The sequence below is a fragment of the Engraulis encrasicolus genome, chromosome 15 (genome assembly GCF_034702125.1).
Source record: "Engraulis encrasicolus isolate BLACKSEA-1 chromosome 15, IST_EnEncr_1.0, whole genome shotgun sequence".
Taxonomy (NCBI): Eukaryota; Metazoa; Chordata; class Actinopteri; order Clupeiformes; family Engraulidae; genus Engraulis; species Engraulis encrasicolus.
Genome location: NC_085871.1, coordinates 17992562 through 18011369, shown reverse-complemented (window position 1 = coordinate 18011369; position 18808 = coordinate 17992562). Strand labels below are relative to the sequence as shown.

General features: G+C 42.3%; 2 protein-coding genes across 5 annotated transcripts in view; one reads left to right on the top strand and one right to left on the bottom strand.

Moving 5' to 3' along the window:
* Positions 1 to 12022, bottom strand: part of osbpl8 (oxysterol binding protein-like 8) — a 201293-nt gene extending 189271 nt beyond the window's left edge. For all 4 annotated transcript variants that reach the window (XM_063217159.1, XM_063217160.1, XM_063217161.1 and 1 more), the window contains exon 1: positions 11579 to 12022. The gene's annotated coding sequence lies outside the window, so the exon portion shown is untranslated. The remainder of the gene's footprint in view (positions 1 to 11578) is intronic.
* Positions 12023 to 13825: 1803 nt separating this feature from the next.
* zdhhc17 (zinc finger DHHC-type palmitoyltransferase 17) overlaps positions 13826 to 18808 on the top strand; it is a 58095-nt gene continuing 53112 nt past the window's right edge. The window contains exon 1 of the mRNA XM_063217158.1: positions 13826 to 13985. Within this exon, the coding sequence (XP_063073228.1) occupies positions 13923 to 13985 (63 nt within the window). The 5' untranslated portion in view covers positions 13826 to 13922. The remainder of the gene's footprint in view (positions 13986 to 18808) is intronic.

Genomic DNA, 18808 nt, shown 5'->3' with positions numbered 1-18808 from the left:
AGCATTACAGGTCATGCATATTGGTATAATAAGAGACGGTGTGATCGAAGGAACCCAATACCCTATATCAGGGCAAAATTAGTGTGCATAATTATTAGGCAACTTTGTTTTCCTCTGGGAAAATGAGCCACAAAAGAGATCTAACAAACTTTGTAAAGACTATAAACAATTTTGAAGTCTTCTAGAGGGGTGTGGCTGTCTTGAAATATTGGTCACATCCATCTAATGCACCGTTACAAGCCATCAGTGTCACATGACATGTGCTCACAAAGTAACTGCCAGATTGAGAAGAATTGAAGATGAAACTACCACAAAACTATTACCCTGCAGTGCTGGTATATTCCAGAACTGAAACCTACATCGAGTGTCCACAAGAACATTGTATTCAGCACTCAGAGACATGGCCAAGGTAAAACAGGCTGAAACCTGAAGACCACTCAACAAGAGACTGGGTCAAGAAATGTCTTTAGACAGTTTTTTCAATGGTTTTATGAACTAGTGAAAGTGACTGTTAATGGACCAGGTTGATGAGCCTATGGCTAGATCAGTAATGTGCACACTCAGATCAGTTGCTGAGTTCCACTCAAATACCAGCAGATTACTGCATAAATACCATTGTCTTCGTAAAAGATGCAATTTTCTCCCTCTAAAAGATCCAGCCATGGGTTCATCCACCCTGTCTGTCAAGAGTCACTTTCCCAAGTCCATAAAACCTTTGAAAATTTTGTCCCCAGGTATTTTTGCCCCCGTTTTGACTTAATTAACTTGTTGAATGGTTGTCTGGTGTCATCCCTTCTTACCTTGGCCATGTCTCTGAGCGCTCAATACCCTGTTTTTCTGGACACTCTGTGTTGGTTTCTGTTCTGGAATATGATAGGACTGCAGGGTAATAATTTTTTTGTAGTTTCACGTTAAATTCTTCTCAATGTTTGGCAGTGACATTTCTTAAGAGACTGATGACTTTGTAACGGTGCATCTGATAGTTCTGTGCGAACGTGACCAACATCTTGCAAATTTCAAGACAGCCACATCCCTCTAGAACACTTCAAAATTGTTTATAGACATTTCAGAGTTTGTTAGATGTATTTTGTGGCCCATTTTCCCAGAAGAAAACAAAGTTGCCTAATAATTATGCACACCTGATATAAGGTGTTGGGCACCTTCGACCACACACCCATTTTATTAGGCTATACAAATATACATGACCTGGAATGCTTAAATCAAATAGGTTTTCATGTTCATATAGATTGCTGTTGGAAAATATGCATAAAAAAGACAAAATGGTCAAAAAACATGTTTGCCTAATAATTCTGCACACAGTGTACTCATAACTGTTGCATTACATACTCTGCAAACAGCACGATTACACTATAGATGGGCGATTGCTTGTTGTCAAATACAGACTTGGAAAAAAAATGTACAATTTACTGTTCATTACTGAACATTACTGTTGTAAGGCCAACCAAAAAAGTGCCAGCGTCCATTCCCACAGCAGTTACAATACAAAGATACAATAATGCACTCCTGACTTCTCCATATGTGAAAATTTGTTAGACGGATGAACCTGCTGGTGTCCGCACTGTCGCCACGGTTCGAGAAAAAACAAGTATTTTCCTGTTTGCAGGGAAAACCAACTTTCTGATTACCGAGCGCTCAGACTTGCGGCGTGCACACTGGATTAAGCAGAGGAAGGGGAACGGAAACCTCCCCGCTTCTCTGTCTACCTAAATAAGCCTCATGAGGTCCGGAACTGTTTTGATGTGACACAGGTAAAAAAAGAGTCAGATGACAAATCTTTCTGAGTTTAAGTAGGCTAAAGATTAAGAGTGATAAACAAACAAGTGATAAAGAGATTAACTTACCGTTACCCATCTACCTTTAGGAAATTATAACCGACATAGTCCTAAGATTATATTTTCCGTAAACCTTGTTATCTTGGTTGTGTGTAATATTGCTCACGTCACAGTCTTAGTGCATTAGTCACAATGGTAGTAGCTATTCAAGTGATCAAAGTCATGTCAGTGTACTGTATGTGCCCCACCTAAACCACACCAAGCAACCAGGGTGAGGTCATCAAGCACACCACCAGTAGGCTTCATAACCCATGAGTCACTCTCACACACACACAGACACACACAGACACAGACACAGACACAGACACACACACACACACACACACACAGACACACACACAGACACACACACACACACACAGACACACAGACACACAGACACACAGACACACACACAGTGTGTGAAATATAATTTTAAAGGCAGACTGTGCACTGACAAATCAAATGGTTTCATGATGTCACTTTAATGCCACATGTAGGCTACTTCCATTAAGGGGAAGTAGAACCCGACCTGATCAGCCACTGCAAGCATTGCTGCGTGGCTTCAAGGTGGCTTTAATTGTACCAGATGTTTTCAGTCCCATGCAGCAACTGTGTATGTCGCCATGTTCATGAATTATGCTCCCTAAAGCGTGTGAGATTGTCGACAAGAAACACAAAGCCTGAACATGTTATACTTATGGTCAAAGCAACATGAGACAAAGAAAGGCCGTGTGACATCTGTGCCTTGTAAGATTTCTATGTATTAGTTCTCAAACTGGCAATATCGAATGGATAAAAATAGAAATGAAAATCAATATCTGACTACATGAGGAATTTCTTGCCCTGTTGCCCAGCCTTACTCTGCTCAGCTCACCCACTGAATGACCAAATCATCAGTGAAATGAACATAATGTACTCTGGCTTATCCAGCTCAGTGAGCTTGCCTTCAAGGAAGTCTCCCCTTTCGTTCAGTCCTGTCTTCCAGCCACAACACACGTTACCATCCTATAACTGGGTCATTTCACGTGAAATCAGACACTTTGGGACCCGACCGACCCGGATTTCGATCATACTTGGTGTGCCTTTTCAGTAGCAAGGTAGCACCCCAGAACTGCATTGGTTTGAATCTGACACTAATATTAAGGGAGAAACAGACTAGGAAAGGTTCACATGTGAGGGTAGGACACTATACATTCAGCCTTGAATATATCAGTCAGTGTTAGTCACAAAAAGATGCCTGTGGTGTTGTTTGAAAGCTCTTTTCTGGCTCTACATATTACACAATCACCTTGGAATACAACTACTCTCAGAATATGAATTATGATAAATTGAAAAATTAAAAATTGAATATCTAAAAAACCTATATTTTAAAATGGCCAGTTCCTTGTCCAAACGTAGCCGGCAATGTCATGAGCAGCACCTAAAATGCTGGTGTTCGGTTTGTTATTCATTTCAGAGAGAATTTGACTCACAAATATGGCGTCATACAGACCACTTACTAATAATATGGTAATACCATAGTAGCATCACATGACAAAACAAAAACAAAACAAAAATGGTCAGTGTCCATGGTCCCAGGTTTCAGAAACTAAGGCAGATGTCCATTTATACACACCAAATGATGATATGTGAATGTTTGAACATTCCTTCTCTGTGTACCTGTGCCATCTTCCCTTTACCGTACTTTAAAGAGATAATCAATGGCTACACTCTCATTTTGTACTCTACCAGTGCATTTGAAGCAACAGCTGTGTCTTTTGTAGATAATGTATAAGTACGTCCCGTTGCAGTTACAGGTTCCACTACCAGAAGCACATCCTGATGATCCATGACAAGTCTATCTGGTCTGAAGGGAAAAGTGAAGGATGGAGATGGCCCATGAGGATGCAGGAAGTTCAGTTTCACCTCTCCAGTGCTCGGCATACATTCCTCAGCACATGCTAGCCACCAGTTGCCATCATATACAGCTACAACATACCCTTTGATGCTTGAAAATGTAACGGGACGTACTTACATTATCTACAAAAGACACAGCTGCTGCTTCAAATGCACTGGTAGAGTACAAAATGAGAGTGTAGCCATTGATTATCTCTTTAAAGTACGGTAAAGGGAAGATGGCACAGGTACACAGAGAAGGAATGTTCAAACATTCACATATCATCATTTGGTGTGTATAAATGGACATCTGCCTTAGTTTCTGAAACCTGGGACCATGGACACTGACCATTTTTGTTTTGTTTTTGTTTTGTCATGTGATGCTACTATGGTATTACCATATTATTAGTAAGTGGTCTGTATGATGCCATATTTGTGAGTCAACTTCTCTCTGAAATGAATAACAAACCGAACACCAGCATTTTAGGTGCTGCTCATGACATTGCCGGCTACGTTTGGACAAGGAACTGGCCATTTTAAAATATAAGTTTTTTAGATATTCAATTTTTAATTTTTCAATTTATCATAATTCATATTCTGAGAGTAGTTGTATTCCAAGGTGACTGTGTAATATGTAGAGCCAGAAAAGAGCTTTCAAACAACACCACAGGCATCTTTTTGTGACTAACACTGACTGATATATTCAAGGCTGAATGTATAGTGTCCTACCCTCACATGTGAACCTTTCCTAGTCTGTTTCTCCCTTAATATTAGTGTCAGATTCAAACCAATGCAGTTCTGGGGTGCTACCTTGCTACTGAAAAGGCACACCAAGTATGATTGAAATCCGGGTCGGTCGGGTCCCAAAGTGTCTGATTTCACGTGAAATGACCCACCTGTCCTCATCTCCTTCCCCTAGGATTGTACAGGTGGTCTGGAACTGACGACCTGAGAAACATGGTTAGTGGAAGTGGAGAATGGGGTTAACTCTTTTGGAATTTGAAATACTGTATGTGTCCTATAGTATCTAGTCTCCAACATTTGTTCATGATGTCGAAAGAAATTGCTGGTGGCCATTGATGTGAATACCCCCCCCCAATCCCCGCTCCCCTCCACGTTTCTCTGATTAGCCTGTTGCCTTGTAACTAAACAAGACCCAAACCCCTCCTAGATCTCCAGGACTAGACCCTCTGCTCTATAATGGACAAACCAGGCTACTAAGGTTGGACACGAATGACTCTTCTCTCTTCTCATGCTCTTACGTTTAGCACTGGCACCATCACTTCTGTGTGCCTCACTTCTGTCCTTATAGCCTCCCATCACATTCAAAGTAATGTCCCTTTGTCATCTCCTTCTCATGGGATAAGGCAGTCTTACCTTTTCTCACCGACTTGTAGACTTTAAGAAATGGCCTTAAGGTTAACAGCCTACCTCTCAGTGTCTCATTTTCTTTTAGGATGACTGGCTTTCCCTCTCCACTCTCCCTCTTTCTTTCCCAGAAGATGAGCAATACAATCTCTCCCAATTGCTAGACTCTAAGAAAGGGTAGTCAGTGCCTACTTTGTATCCCCCTTCTCTGAAGTCAGGCAAGTGCCTACCTCTCCTCGCCTCTCTTGGTCTCTCCTTCCCTACAACATTGTACAGTTTTCCTTATTGCCGTAGCCCCTTAATGCGCGCCGTACCTCCAGTGGCACACTGTAATAGTCATTGAAATGTAACTACCACAGCACTACAATACTATGACACAACACAGGCCCTTTAGTAATGCACCACGACTTGGTCATTACCATACTGGTAACAACAAATGTATAAAGCCGCATCTTAAGGGGTTAATGGGCATACCACTTCTTGACCCCTTTTCTTGAAGTCAAGGCAGAAAAGTGCCTACCTCTCAACATCCCCATACTATAATAATGCATCCGAGTCCCATACACCTACTGCCCACCATATTTCTTTCCCTGTGGATGGGCAGACATAAATTCTTATATTCTTCCACTAGATATGTGCAGTAATGCACCCTTTTCCCCTTTTCTTGAAGTCAGGCAGTCAATCGCCTCCCTCTCCTCACCACATCACATAAACCTAGTTCCTCTCTAGCTTTCCTCCATCCAAGTAATTGAGTTCTCGTCAAAAGGTTTGTGTGGGGGGGGCGCTGTGGCGCAGCGCGCTAAGCCCCCCCACATTTGGGCTTGCATGCCCATGGGGACCCCGGTTCGAGTCCAGACGGGGTCATTTCCCAGCCCTACCCCATATCTCTCTCTGTTCATTCCCTGTCTCCTCTCACACTGTCCTGTCATAATAAGGGCACAAAAAGCCCAAAAAACATACTTTAAAAAAAAGGCTGTGTGAATGGGCAATAATACATCATCCTCAAGGCTTTATGAATGGGCGGTAATACCACTTCTTGTTCCTTTTCCTTGAAGTCAAGACAGTAAAGAGCCTACCTCTCCTCATCCCCTACTTCAAAGTTCCTTTCCTGTGGATGGGCAGCGATAAACCTCTCCTTTTTTAGTTGTTCCTTGAAGAAGTCAGGCTAGTGCCTCACTCGCCTCATCACCTCATTAGGTAGACCCAGTGTGCATTCCAATATGCAGACTTGTGTCCTCCACTTGTGCTTGTGGCCTCGCCCCGCCTCCTGGCCCTGCCTCCATGGAGAAAACAATTAAGTTTCCCCGCTGTCAGCCTAACCATAATAATATTTGGAGTACTGTTCTTCATTCACCATTCAGTTTACAAAATGACTTTACAATTGAGCTTTTGTGAGATATTGAAATATAATGCTGTTGTCAGTGATGCCATCAGAAGGCATTACATCCTGGTATGAGGCCATAAGCACAAGTGGAGGACACAAATTTGCATATTGGAATGCACCCCAAGTCCTTCTGTCTCTCCTCTTTGCCAGGTATTCTCCTCACAGCGTTTTGAGGATGGGCACAGTTAGGCGTTATCATCTTGTCCCCTTTCCTAAAAGTCGGGAAGTTCAGTGAACACCTCTCCTGGTCCCCTTACTATCAGAGCAGGCAGCAATACATCCAAGAGTGTCCTTTCCTTTAGGATGAGCAGTTATAGGGCTACTGCTCTTTGCATTTCCTTCCCTGAGGATGGGCAGTGATGACTCCTTATTTCCTTCCTCTGTCCAGACCAGGAGTAGGCATCTCCTATTGTCCCCTTTCGTTTAAGTCGGTCAGTTAAGGGCGGCAAACCACTTCTCATCCTCTTACATTTTTAACAGGCAATCTCCAGACTGACAAATATCTCCCTGCCTCCTCTGGAATGGCCTGTTACAGAGCTACCTACTGCTGTTTACAGGATGGGCAGTAATACCTCTATGCATTGCCTTGCCCTAAGGATGACCAATAATAATGCTCATCAGTCACCTTTCCCTTGAAGACGACCAGAAAGACGACCAGTCACGATTTGATGGCCTTTAACACACACACACACACACACACACACACACACACACACACACACACACACTAAATTATATTATATATTTTTCCTCGCCTTCTCTCCAGACACACACACACACACACACACACACACACACACACACACACACACACACACACACACACACACACACACACGCCGAACCCCTGAGCAGAGCAGAGCAGAGACCAGACTATTCCTGCTGACAGGATGCCTGGGACTCCCACGGCGACATTCCAGAGAGACTGACAATGGTACAGAATGAAGAACAGCGCATACTCCTGTTCCCAGCTCACTGCTTCCTCTCTATAGACTCACTATACTGTCCTGCCCATAATATATGCCTACTGCAGAAGACATTTTGTCAGCCGACCCACACTGCTGCATAGCCCACATATGTGTAGGAGTAGGACTACGTGCCAAACATTTAGGTACTCATGGCAGCTGGCAGGTCCTAACATTGGTAGCTGGGCAAATTCTAAAACTACGATATCCACCATAACTTATATTATTTTTGATAATTAAATAATGCAGTGTACTGTTTTTTTTATGTTATACACTTGCTTATAGATTTGCTTTTAGTCAAATAATGTTAAAGAGTTGTTTTTTTCCATTTTTGAGAATTATTAACTGTATATTTGTATTTATTTGCTTGTTTGTTTGATTGTTTCTATCAAAAATTGTTGTTGGGACAATGTATTTACAAAATGTAACTGCAATGTAATTACAAAAATACAATGAAGAATTACAAAACATGAAATTTAGAGCGAATTTCATTTGACCAGATTAGCAATACAAAATAACCGTGGCTCCTTTCATATTTGTCCCAGCATGTCCCTTTCACAAAATGAAGTTTACAGACACACTTTGTTGATTGGACATTGCTTTGGGAGCCTGCATGCCGTGACAGAGTGTAAGTAAATGGCACTTCCTAATCATACTGAGCGCCTGATCCAGGAAACACATTAACATAATAAACAAACAGCAGGGACCACTTATCCAATGAGAACCACTGACAGCTAAACCACGACACCACCCCTGCCATAACAATGCAATGGAAAACAAAATATCACATGGGGGTCATTCCACGCCAAATCAACAAGAGCCCGCGCACTTAGGTCTCAAAAAATTCTGAAAATATTACCAAGTGTACCCATGGTACTTAAGAGAAGCACTGTAAATTTATTTGAATGTAAGATGTATACTCTCCGTGTTACAGCCAATTTTACTGGGGGAGGGGGGTGCCCATTTTGTTCACACTCTTTTTTTTGACAAAGTTCACAAGCCCGTAGCTCAAGAACTAAACCATGTAGTCAGCTCAAATTTGGCATGCTAGTACATAGATAGGAAGAGTTTGTTGCAAAACTGTCAGTTTTGGTCTGTATGATCCTGCATTGTCATAGCATTCCCTCAAAGATGATACAAATTGTACTGGAGTTTTTGGCTGTGCTCTGTTAAGGCCTTCAGAAGACATATTTGTGCCCAACATAGCCTCATGATTTTTTCCCCTTGTAGATACAAGTAGAAACACTCCCATAAAAATCTATAAATAGAAAGGAAACTCCATCAGTGTTTGACCAGAAGACCTCACAAGTCTGCCAAATCATTTTGGGTGTCATTTTCAGAGCACCAGAACACCTTGTGGGATTGTCCACAGATTTTTATTTTATTTTTTTCTTCATTCTCCATGAATTCTTCTTTCTAAAAATGCAAATGAGACTTGTCTTACGTGGTGTTTTCTTTTGTAATTTCGAACCTGAACATGGGCAACATGCACATTGAGGGCAATATGTTTTCTATGCGTTTCTTCCGCTGCCATCTGCTGGTCAAAAAAAGTAACAACATGACTCCTTGTGCCTGACCTACTGTCTCTTTTGGTGTGCGAACCTGCTCCCACATTGAACGCTCCTGAAATCATTGAAATTGAAAGGGATACCTGCACCCCTGCACAGGGACTCTTGGGTGATCATATATGGGCAAAATTTGCATTTGATTATTTAGTCTTTACATTAAATGTTATCGAAATCATGTTGCTCTCTTTTTGCATTTTGCCCATGTTCAGGGTGGAAATTACAAAAGAAAACATCACATAAGACAAGTCTCATTGACATTTTTAAAAAGAAGACTTCATGGAGAATGAAGAAAAATATAAAATAAAAATCTGTGGACAATCCCACAAGGTGTTCTGGTGCTCTGAAAATGACACCCAAAATGATTTGTCAGACTTGTGAGGTCTTCTGGTCAAACACTGATGGGGGTTTCCTTTCTATTTATAGGTTTTTATGGGAGTGTTTCTACTTGTATCTACAAGGGGGAAAAATCATGAGGCTATGTTGGGCACAAATATGTCTTCTGAAGGCCTAAACAGAGCACAGCCAAAAACTCCAGTACAATTTGTATCATCTTTGAGGGAATGCTATGTCGATGCAGGATCATACAGACCAAAACTGACAGTTTTGCAACAAACTCTTCCTATCTATGTACTAGCATGCCAAATTTGAGCTGACTACATGGTTTAGTTCTTGAGCTACGGGCTTGTGAACTTTGACAAAAAAAAGAGTGTGAACAAAATGGGCACCCCCCTCCCCCAGTAAAATTGGCTGTAACACGGAGAGTATACATCTTACATTCAAATAAATTTACAGTGCTTCTCTTAAGTACCATGGGTACACTTGGTAATATTTTCAGAATTTTTTGAGACCTAAGTGCGCGGGCTCTTGTTGATTTGGCGTGGAATGACCCATGGGACAGGACTCGGGTTGGGGGGAGGGTGGTGTTGGTGGTGGTGGTGAGGGCAAAATGGTGACCCATAGAGCATGACCGACCGAGGTCAGAAATACAACACTGTCTGCTGTAAACGACAGATGACGAACGACAGAGGCCCCATCCATCCGTCCATCAGTAAAAGACATCACATGTAAATCAAGCAATAGATAGGTGGTGTCGCAGGGGAGCTATGCAAACACCAAAACAAGTCAAAGTGCAGGTTAAGACTCAATGGAAACATCATTTGGCAGGCAAATGCCAATAGCCTGGGCTGTGTATAACATGGTGAGGTCCAGGGTTTGAATGTCCCTCTACTGAAGGGTCTCTCAGTCTTGGCCATTTGTTGTTATGCATGAACAATGAGGGGAAACATGGAAATGTGCTATCCAAATATGGTACGCCACTGTCCTAATGTCCTATGCAGAACACAGGACACACCTGAATAATGACCATACAGTTTCCATTTACTGTACTGTGTGTGTGTGTGTGTGTGTGTGTGTGTGTGTGTGTGTGTGTGTGTGTGTGTGTGTGTGTGTGTGTGTGTGTGTGTGTGTGTGTGTGTGTGTGTGTGTGTGTGTGTGTGGCAATGTCATGGCCATAAGCAATTCTGAGTATTTACAACTACAGAACAAGTAATTTCTGCTACGGTACGGTATTAAAGACTTGACACAGACCATGATTTTGCTTAATCCCCAATATGTTCTCCAGCTTGGCAGGCCACCTCATCATAGATTGCCAAAAGATGTGGGAGACACATATTGAAAGTGTTTAAGTGGAGTCAAGTTGCAGTACACTTGGCCAGGTCCACGGTAGAAAGTAGAAACCTGATATCTGAAACCGAAAGCTGAAGACAAGAATGATGTACGTGCCATAATAGTAGCTATACGCCTGTAGACGCCTGACTGCTCATTCAACTTTCTGGATGGAGGAAAATACTTCAGACCAGGGAAATGGGAAGGGCTGGACTGGGCTGGATTCCAGCACAAGGCATGTAACCACAAGCGCTTTTCACAAAACACACCTATCCTACCATAACATAGCCAACTGGACACATAACCATAAAACATGGACTGGACACAACCATGTTATTTTTCATTTTAAAAATCGATTTGAGCTGTCATAAAATCAACATAAAGAGAATAGGTTCAAAGAACAACCATATTTTTTCACATAAAATAATAACACACGTTTGGGCTGTTTTCTAGTACTTGGAATGTCATGTTAAAAGCTGCACGCGCCATATGTCACTATAAATAATTAAAAGAGCCTACTGGAAATACGGCGTCATGTGAAACCAAAGGGCTTGTCTCAACTCAAACATATTTACCCCGTATTTAGCTGTTTTAGACCAGGGTTCTAGATGGTAGTGATACCGGTAGTTTCACATGGACATCATATTCCCAAGGAGTGTAGGGAGTGTGTCAAGCCATTCGGTACTCTAATGTGCATTGAATTAAAAATAGCTGACACAAAACGAAGTAAACTGAAGGGAAAACATTTTTTTTCATGTGGCTGGGGATTACATGGATGATGTTCTCGTCTGTCTTTGCTAACGGCAACGTTACTACAGGGGAAGGGGCGGAGGACATGCTAAACTGAATGATGACATGATAATATGCTAAACTGCTATGCTAGCCGACTAAGTGATAATTTAGTTGTCCCAAACCTACCTTGTTATGGTTGATGGCTTTCTGGTGTAAATATCCTGTGGTCATCGAGGTACCTGCAGCCCCGTGGATTTTAACCAGACATTGATGGACCCGTGGATTACTCCATCACAGGTAGTCAGTCTGAACAAGAAAGTCTTCCCGTGGTAAGTTAGCTGGGGATGGGTAGTACTAGCTAGATAACAAACGCAGTTCCCTAGGCTGAAATGTTCAGGTTACTGTTGATCTGTCCAGATCACGTTCGGGCATGCACTTCCAATTACCAGTTGCTTGAGAACATAAGCAGCTAAGATAAACGTATCTACATAACGACAAACGGCATAAGCATCACCCCTTCCCTATCAAAACAATTTCATTTCCACAGCTAGCCCTGGGACGGGTTGTCTACTGAGAGGCTTCCCCTCTGTGTTCTTGAGTGTCTGTCTGCGTTCAGCTGCGGCTCGCGGATCAACGCTCTGATATCTGTTAACATGCCTGAGCCTCAATGGCTTTACATTGTAGCCGATTGGAACACAGATCATTCGAACGACTCTGGTGCCAAATCCAAGCAAAGTAAGACATCTAGTGGCTGAATTGTGTCATAACCAATGTTGTGTAATGTCCTCAATTTCTCAAGCTATTTGATTGTGAATGATTATGTAACAAACGTTCTTGGACTAAGTGTATCAAATGAAACCCATGGATGAAGTGGTTTCCTTCCCCTTAGATAGCCTATGTTATGCAGTCTGATATTTCTCATGAGATTAAGGCAGTGACATCATATCTGAAAGATCCCACGTGGGAAAAATCTCAATGTTAGAAAATGTTGCCTCATACAAGCCAAACTAATCATCATGTCAGGCATCAATGCATTCTGGAGGGTAAATTCAGGAATCTCTTTTTTTCTGCATAGGGGTCATTTGTCAGAAACAAATTATTCTCACATCTGCTCAAAGTTCCCAGGGACAGTCCTTGTAGTCATCATGGGTATAAGTGGTTAGGGTGTCATTGTATCCCAACAGTTGCCGGTTCGACTCCCGACCCGCTAGGTTGGTGGATCAAGTCATTTTCCAGTGCTCTCCCCCGTCCTCTTCCATGAGGTATCCTAGGCATAATACCGTCTCATCACACTGCTTCCCCGGGGCACCATTTATGGCTGCTCCCTTGCACGGATAAGGCATAAATGTAATTTTGTGTCCTGTGGACTGTAAGGGGAGGAGGGACTTCACATGCTGCACATACAATATAGTTCATTATCAAGTCCTTACAGCATCTATAACCGGACGAAGGCCTATTTGTGAGCAATAGATTCCTTCTAGGGTAAAATTGGTGTCAGCATTTTACATGTCAGACAATATAATTATGTTGCCAGAGGTCATCCTATTCCAGGTTTTAGTGTTCCATAAGTGTTATGAGTTAATGAAACAAGAACCTAGATAGAAGGCATTATTCATTCTGCCATGAAAATAGTAGGCCTACATTGCACATTGTATGAGATATGGTCATTTTATGCACAAATTATATCCTATTGAATGTGCATTAAAATTGTTTTATTCTAGTCTATTCTGGGCTATTTTACAGTAACCTATCATATACAGTAGTATGTAGGCCTACTACATTGTATCATGTGATATCTATTCTCCCATGCGTATCGCATGAACATGATCAGGATGTTGCATGATTAAAATAGGCCTTTAGTATAAAAAAGGCCTAGCTTATGGTCAATTTAACATAGCCTAGAGACACAATGGCAAGCTACATGGACTTATTTTACTTCAATTAGGTGTTTTCAGAACAGCAAAGGAAAAACTATTGCAATATGCCCTATAATGGATGAATATAATTAGATGTAGTCAGCATTCATGATTCGATCTGCAGAAACCAATATCTGTGTTTGGCTGATTGCACACTGTATATGTGCTACAACAGGTGAACTAAAAGAAAATTGGCAAGGCCTGCATTGCCAGGATGATAAAGCCTACAGTAGCTTGCATTTTCAAGGAGATGCTGAGCTGATGCTTAGGTCCTGATGCTGCTGATGGGAAGCTTGAAACAGAGTGACAACCTTGATTTGGATTCACCAGCACTGAGCAGCACTGCAATTTCAATAAACCAGAATGAAGCTCTCTCTCTCTCTCTCTTTGTGTGCGATTTAATCCATGGTATGATCGCATGCGAACAAAATATGGCATGACGTAATGCTTCACCCACGGGCACATCCCACTGACATGTTCACTAGTCTACAGCATGGCAGATTGTTTCGTACTGTTTTGCATCGGCTGGCAAAAAGCATCCCCTCCTCCTGCTGTCCTGTTTGTTTCTGCAAGAACCTTGCTACCCAGAATGCTCGGCGAGGTTGACCACCAAGATGGCTGACGCTATGGATGATTATGAGAAAGAAGCTGGATGTGTCCCTATTCTCCATCCAGAGGTAAATTTATCGTCTGTTCATGATTCGATGGAGTCGTGCTACAGGAGAGCATCCGAATGCGTATTTTTGTTTGGGTTTCTGGTGAAGTGGCGTTGTCCAGCACCTAGAAGCATCAGAGCCCCCGCAAGAGAGGGCAGTTCCAATTGTATCTGTCAGGTTCCCCCTACTGCGTAATAGCATGTTAGCCACCAGGCTCAGTTTAGCCCTGTTAATATAGCATCTGGACCGTTGTCTGGTTGAATTAACCCAGTCGTTTTAGTCAGACATGTGATGTCATGGATAAATGTTAAAACTGCACATTTTGATTGACATCTGCGCTCGGGTTGTTTTTTTGTCGGTGCTGCATAACAACCTTAGCTAATGTTACTCAGCTACGTACGCCTTGTCTCCATAAAAGAGCTAACTAGTAGCCACTGCTAGCTGATTTTTAACTTGACACGGTTAACGTGATGCTCTTACAGAGACTTGCATAAATGATTCTGCACGCACATTTCATGTGGTGCACGAGCTGGTGTAATTAGAAAACGTAAGCCTTCAAATTAATCGATAGTGATGGAGGTTACGGCAGTTGTACACACATCTCTTGGGTAAAAGCTAACATTTGTTTGTTAGCTACATTACACCATCAGAGGTGTTGCCATTGACAGTCAGTGGCCATAACAGCCTTTTCATGTTAATTGGGCCGATTTGGACACAAAGGAAGTGCTGTAATTGGCCAGTAAGTGTGGTCCTCTTTGAGAATAAACATTCACGAAAAACTTTTTCATTTGAGCCAACACCTCGCTTGAAGGTTAGCACCTTGTGCAGATGAGTACTGTCATGGTGTCCGTTATCTGCAGTATTGTGCGCTTTTGTTGTGGTTGTGCTCTCAAGTGTTGTGGTTGTGCTCTCAAGAACAAACCTCCATCTGAAGTCCATGTCACAATACTCACGAAAGATAATTATGTTTATTAATTGGTTGTATGGTAGCAGGTAAACTGAAGTAGGTCTAATTGGGAACACAAAATGAACTTATAGGTGCATCCTCGTAACACTGTAAAAGGAAAATCATCAATAATTCAATATGTGTCAAACAATAGCGTTTGCTGCGTGCTTTGGATATGAATAATGAACAAAAAATAATATAACTTGATAGACCTATCTTGAGCTTCATATGACCACCTGGTGGATACAGCATAGAATTGTAATTATGCTGACCCTGCAGGAATGATGTCAACTATGTGACCAAGCATGTTCTGAATGGACAAAGTTTTCCATGGCTGCATAGATTATTATTGCACTTAAGCTCTGTGGTGTGGGGTTGTAAAGTCTTTAGAGGCAGGACCATCTAATAGAAACACTTGCATGTCACTGATTGATTGTCAGGTAGCACTGTTTGGAAAAAGTAATTAGTTAAACAAACAAAGTTATCAACAAACAAGTTATCAACGTCCCACATGTGAGAAAGTTGTGTAGAAATGTTGATATTGTTGTCGTTCAGCAGTTGTCTACACCCATGAGCTTTGAAAATAATGGTGAGCAAGCTCAGTTTACATTAACTTGAGTCTTGCTGATTTGATCAACAGCACCCTGATTATCTTTTGTACATAGCCGTTGAAGGTTTGACTTCTCTAACCGACATTCTTTTGTCAGTAAAATAGGGTTTGGGGTTGGGGGGGGGACATGACAGCTTGTCTTGCAGAGTTTCTGAAACCCAAAACCATAGCCTTTTGTTATTTGGCGTTGTAAGAAACAGGCAATTTTCATCTAAAAATATGCCAAGCTTAAGTTGGTTTCTGTTCGCGTTAGCCAGAGGAGCAGGAGTAAATGGCTCATTCCAGAGTAGTAAAATGAAGTGGGACATGGGACTTCCCCTACCTGCTTTATTCCAGCTCCCACCTCAAGGCATTCCAGGCAGTTGAAGTGAGAATTCTACAACCATAGCAGGCTGACTTTGGCGAGTTGTTTGGTTATGAGAAATAAGAGCCATTCCAAAATAACCATTGTTTTTAGCAAAAAGACTGTCTGAAACAACCGCACATAGAGAGAAATAAATGTCGGCTAATATTTTGAGTGGTTCCATAGGCTCCGACATTACCACCCGACTTTATTTGGAGGTGGGAGTAGTGCGAGTTGGCCCCAGTTTATAAGTCCTTTATTGACTTTGCTCTCCAGCCAGGCAACCCCCTTTGTGTATGTGAAGACTATGCATCCCTGGGTGGTAATTTCAAGAACATGGTTAAGTGATTAACCTGGCTAAGTTAACCTACAGAAAGGGGTTAACCTGCTAATAGACATCCTTCAGTCAAGAAAACTCCATCTCTTCCATTTAGATGATTTACCACTACCTCAAGGTTAATGGTTTACCCGCCTTCTCCCGGGTAGTTGGTAAACTAGAGGAACCCGCCTAGCGGCTAAAAATATTTTGGCCAGTCTAGTTGGTCCAGCACTGTTTTGTGTAAGATCTCTACAACAGGCCACAGGTCACCAAACAAGTTGTTTTTACCTCATGTTTGAATCTTTAGGCTGCAGGACTTTGTGGACAGCAGAATGGCAATGACTAATGAAAAGTGTTCGTTTGGCTGATCATAGCCGCTCCATAACGACAACAGTTTGATCCCACCCACAGCCATCAGCTATCAGGGGCCTATACTACAATGCTGGTTCAGGAGTAAACCAGGTTAAGTCAAGAGGTAAATCATCTACCACGTTAAGTTAAGAGGTAAATCATCTAAGGACTCAAGGCTCTTCTATTACATGATTTACCTCTTAACTTAACCTGTTTTACTTCTGAACCAGCTTTGTAGAATAGGCCCCTGAACTGTGCGAAGCTAAATATTTCACATTTTATTCTGGCTCACCAGCCTACAGCCCTGGTCTATGTCAGGGGATGCCATCTGTAACTGTGTTGCCATGGTGAGGTGCCGAGTCCCCTGGTCTCTCATCAACCACTGCTTTTGTAGGTTTCATGCTTGCCCTGCCATGCTGTAGCATGGTGCACAGTTAGAACATCTTTTTTTTTTTTTTTTAAATATATATATATTAGGGCTTTTTATACCTTTATTTTTGACTAGACAGGAAATCAGTGGGGAGGGAGAGAGACGGGGAAGGCTTGGCAAATGACTGGGGCCTGAATTGAACCTGGGTTGCTGGCGTAGTAGTAACCCAGTGCCCTACCTTTAGGCCACAGCAGGGCCCACAGTTAGAAATTCTGGTCCCTTTGAAAGAATGAAAGATGTGGGCCCAATTTCTATTGTGCTGTATCCGGTACACATTATCAAGTAGCTATTATATTGATAGTGTCCCCATTCAAGAAGGCCCGGGCCTCTGTCGATGTAAAAAAAATATGATTTGGAAATATCCTCCTCCCCCTGCTCCTGCCTGGTCCCCCTGGCTGTGCTGAGGAATCTGTGCATTGTGGGGGTCTGTTGCAACTTGAAAGATGCAGTAGAAGCAGCAGTTCTTCTGACTGTCACCTCAGGAGAGGAGATGAGAAAAGAGGAGAGGAGAGGGAAGTAAAGGCGAGTGGGTGGGACCAGGTCCCTTGCCTCAGCTTGTCAGATGCAGTTGGTTGTCCTTGCATTTGCGCTAACCTACCACTTTCACTCACTTCTTTCCCACCACAAACTGTAGCATAATCGGTATGCTAGAGCTCAGCTGGAATTCCTCCATGCTGATGAGATAGAGGAATGAAAAAGGGAACAGAGTGGTTCACTTCCTGACTGCACGGAAGGCCGAAAGTCCTGGCTTGTCATCACTACATTGTGGGGGGACTGGGGAATGGGGGATAGCCTAAACAACTTCTGCTCACATTAACCCTGTCCAAATGGGCTGTCTCAGAGACTTCATAGGGCACAAGTTAGGGGTGGGCGATATGGCAAAAATGCTGTATCACGATTTTTTAACATGAAATCACAATTTCGTTTTTTTTATCACGATCTTCCATCCAAAAAATTAAAAACAACAAAAAATAACTTTCATATACTTGCAATTTGTAATTTGCAGTCAATAAAATGTTAACACACTGATGATACTCTCATAAAGTGTACAATTGGAATACAATAATGTAAAGAATAAAGTCAAGACAACAACACAAGTGAGAAAACGTCACTCTGATACTGATAATAAACATCCTCACTGCAAGACGATCTATACGATTTCTCCACTTTGGCAGATTCGAGACGATCTTTTACTCAATATCGAGATTCACGATATAATATCGTCATATCGCCCACCCCTAGCACAAGTCGAGTTGTCTTATTCCCTACTACGCAGTCCATTTTGTAGTGAATGTGTGAAGGTTTTGGATCCGGCCTGTTGTGGCCCTGCCTGTTGAGGAAAAAGATTGTCCACATCCCTTGGTCAAGGTGCAGGCCAAATTTTTCATTCAGTTTTTTATTTTTATTTTAGTGAGAGGTCCCTCAGGGGTTGAAACACTTTTCTGTGTGAAATCCAAACCAATAAAAGCATTTCAAGTGTGTGGAGCTCCCTGTTCCTTTCCCCATGTTGCTTCCCTCTGTGCTGTCCATCAGAGGCTTGAGAGACAGGTTGATACTGCAGTGCATGGGCCCTCTGGCTGTGCGGTTGACAAGCCATGTAATTTTTTATAACGCACATGGGGGCCTTGGCAATGACAAGGCATCTGAAACGGGGTATACACGCGTGCGTGTGTGTAGAGTTTGTATTGCCACTTTCGTCCCAGTTGTGGAATGGCTTATTCCTCATATGGCTGCCTGTCTATTAGCATGTCCTAAATAATCCAAACACTGTGTGTGTGTGTGTGTGTGGGGGGGGGGTGTTGGTGGGTGGAGTGTTTTCTCTCGAGATGTTTTCAAGATTGTTTG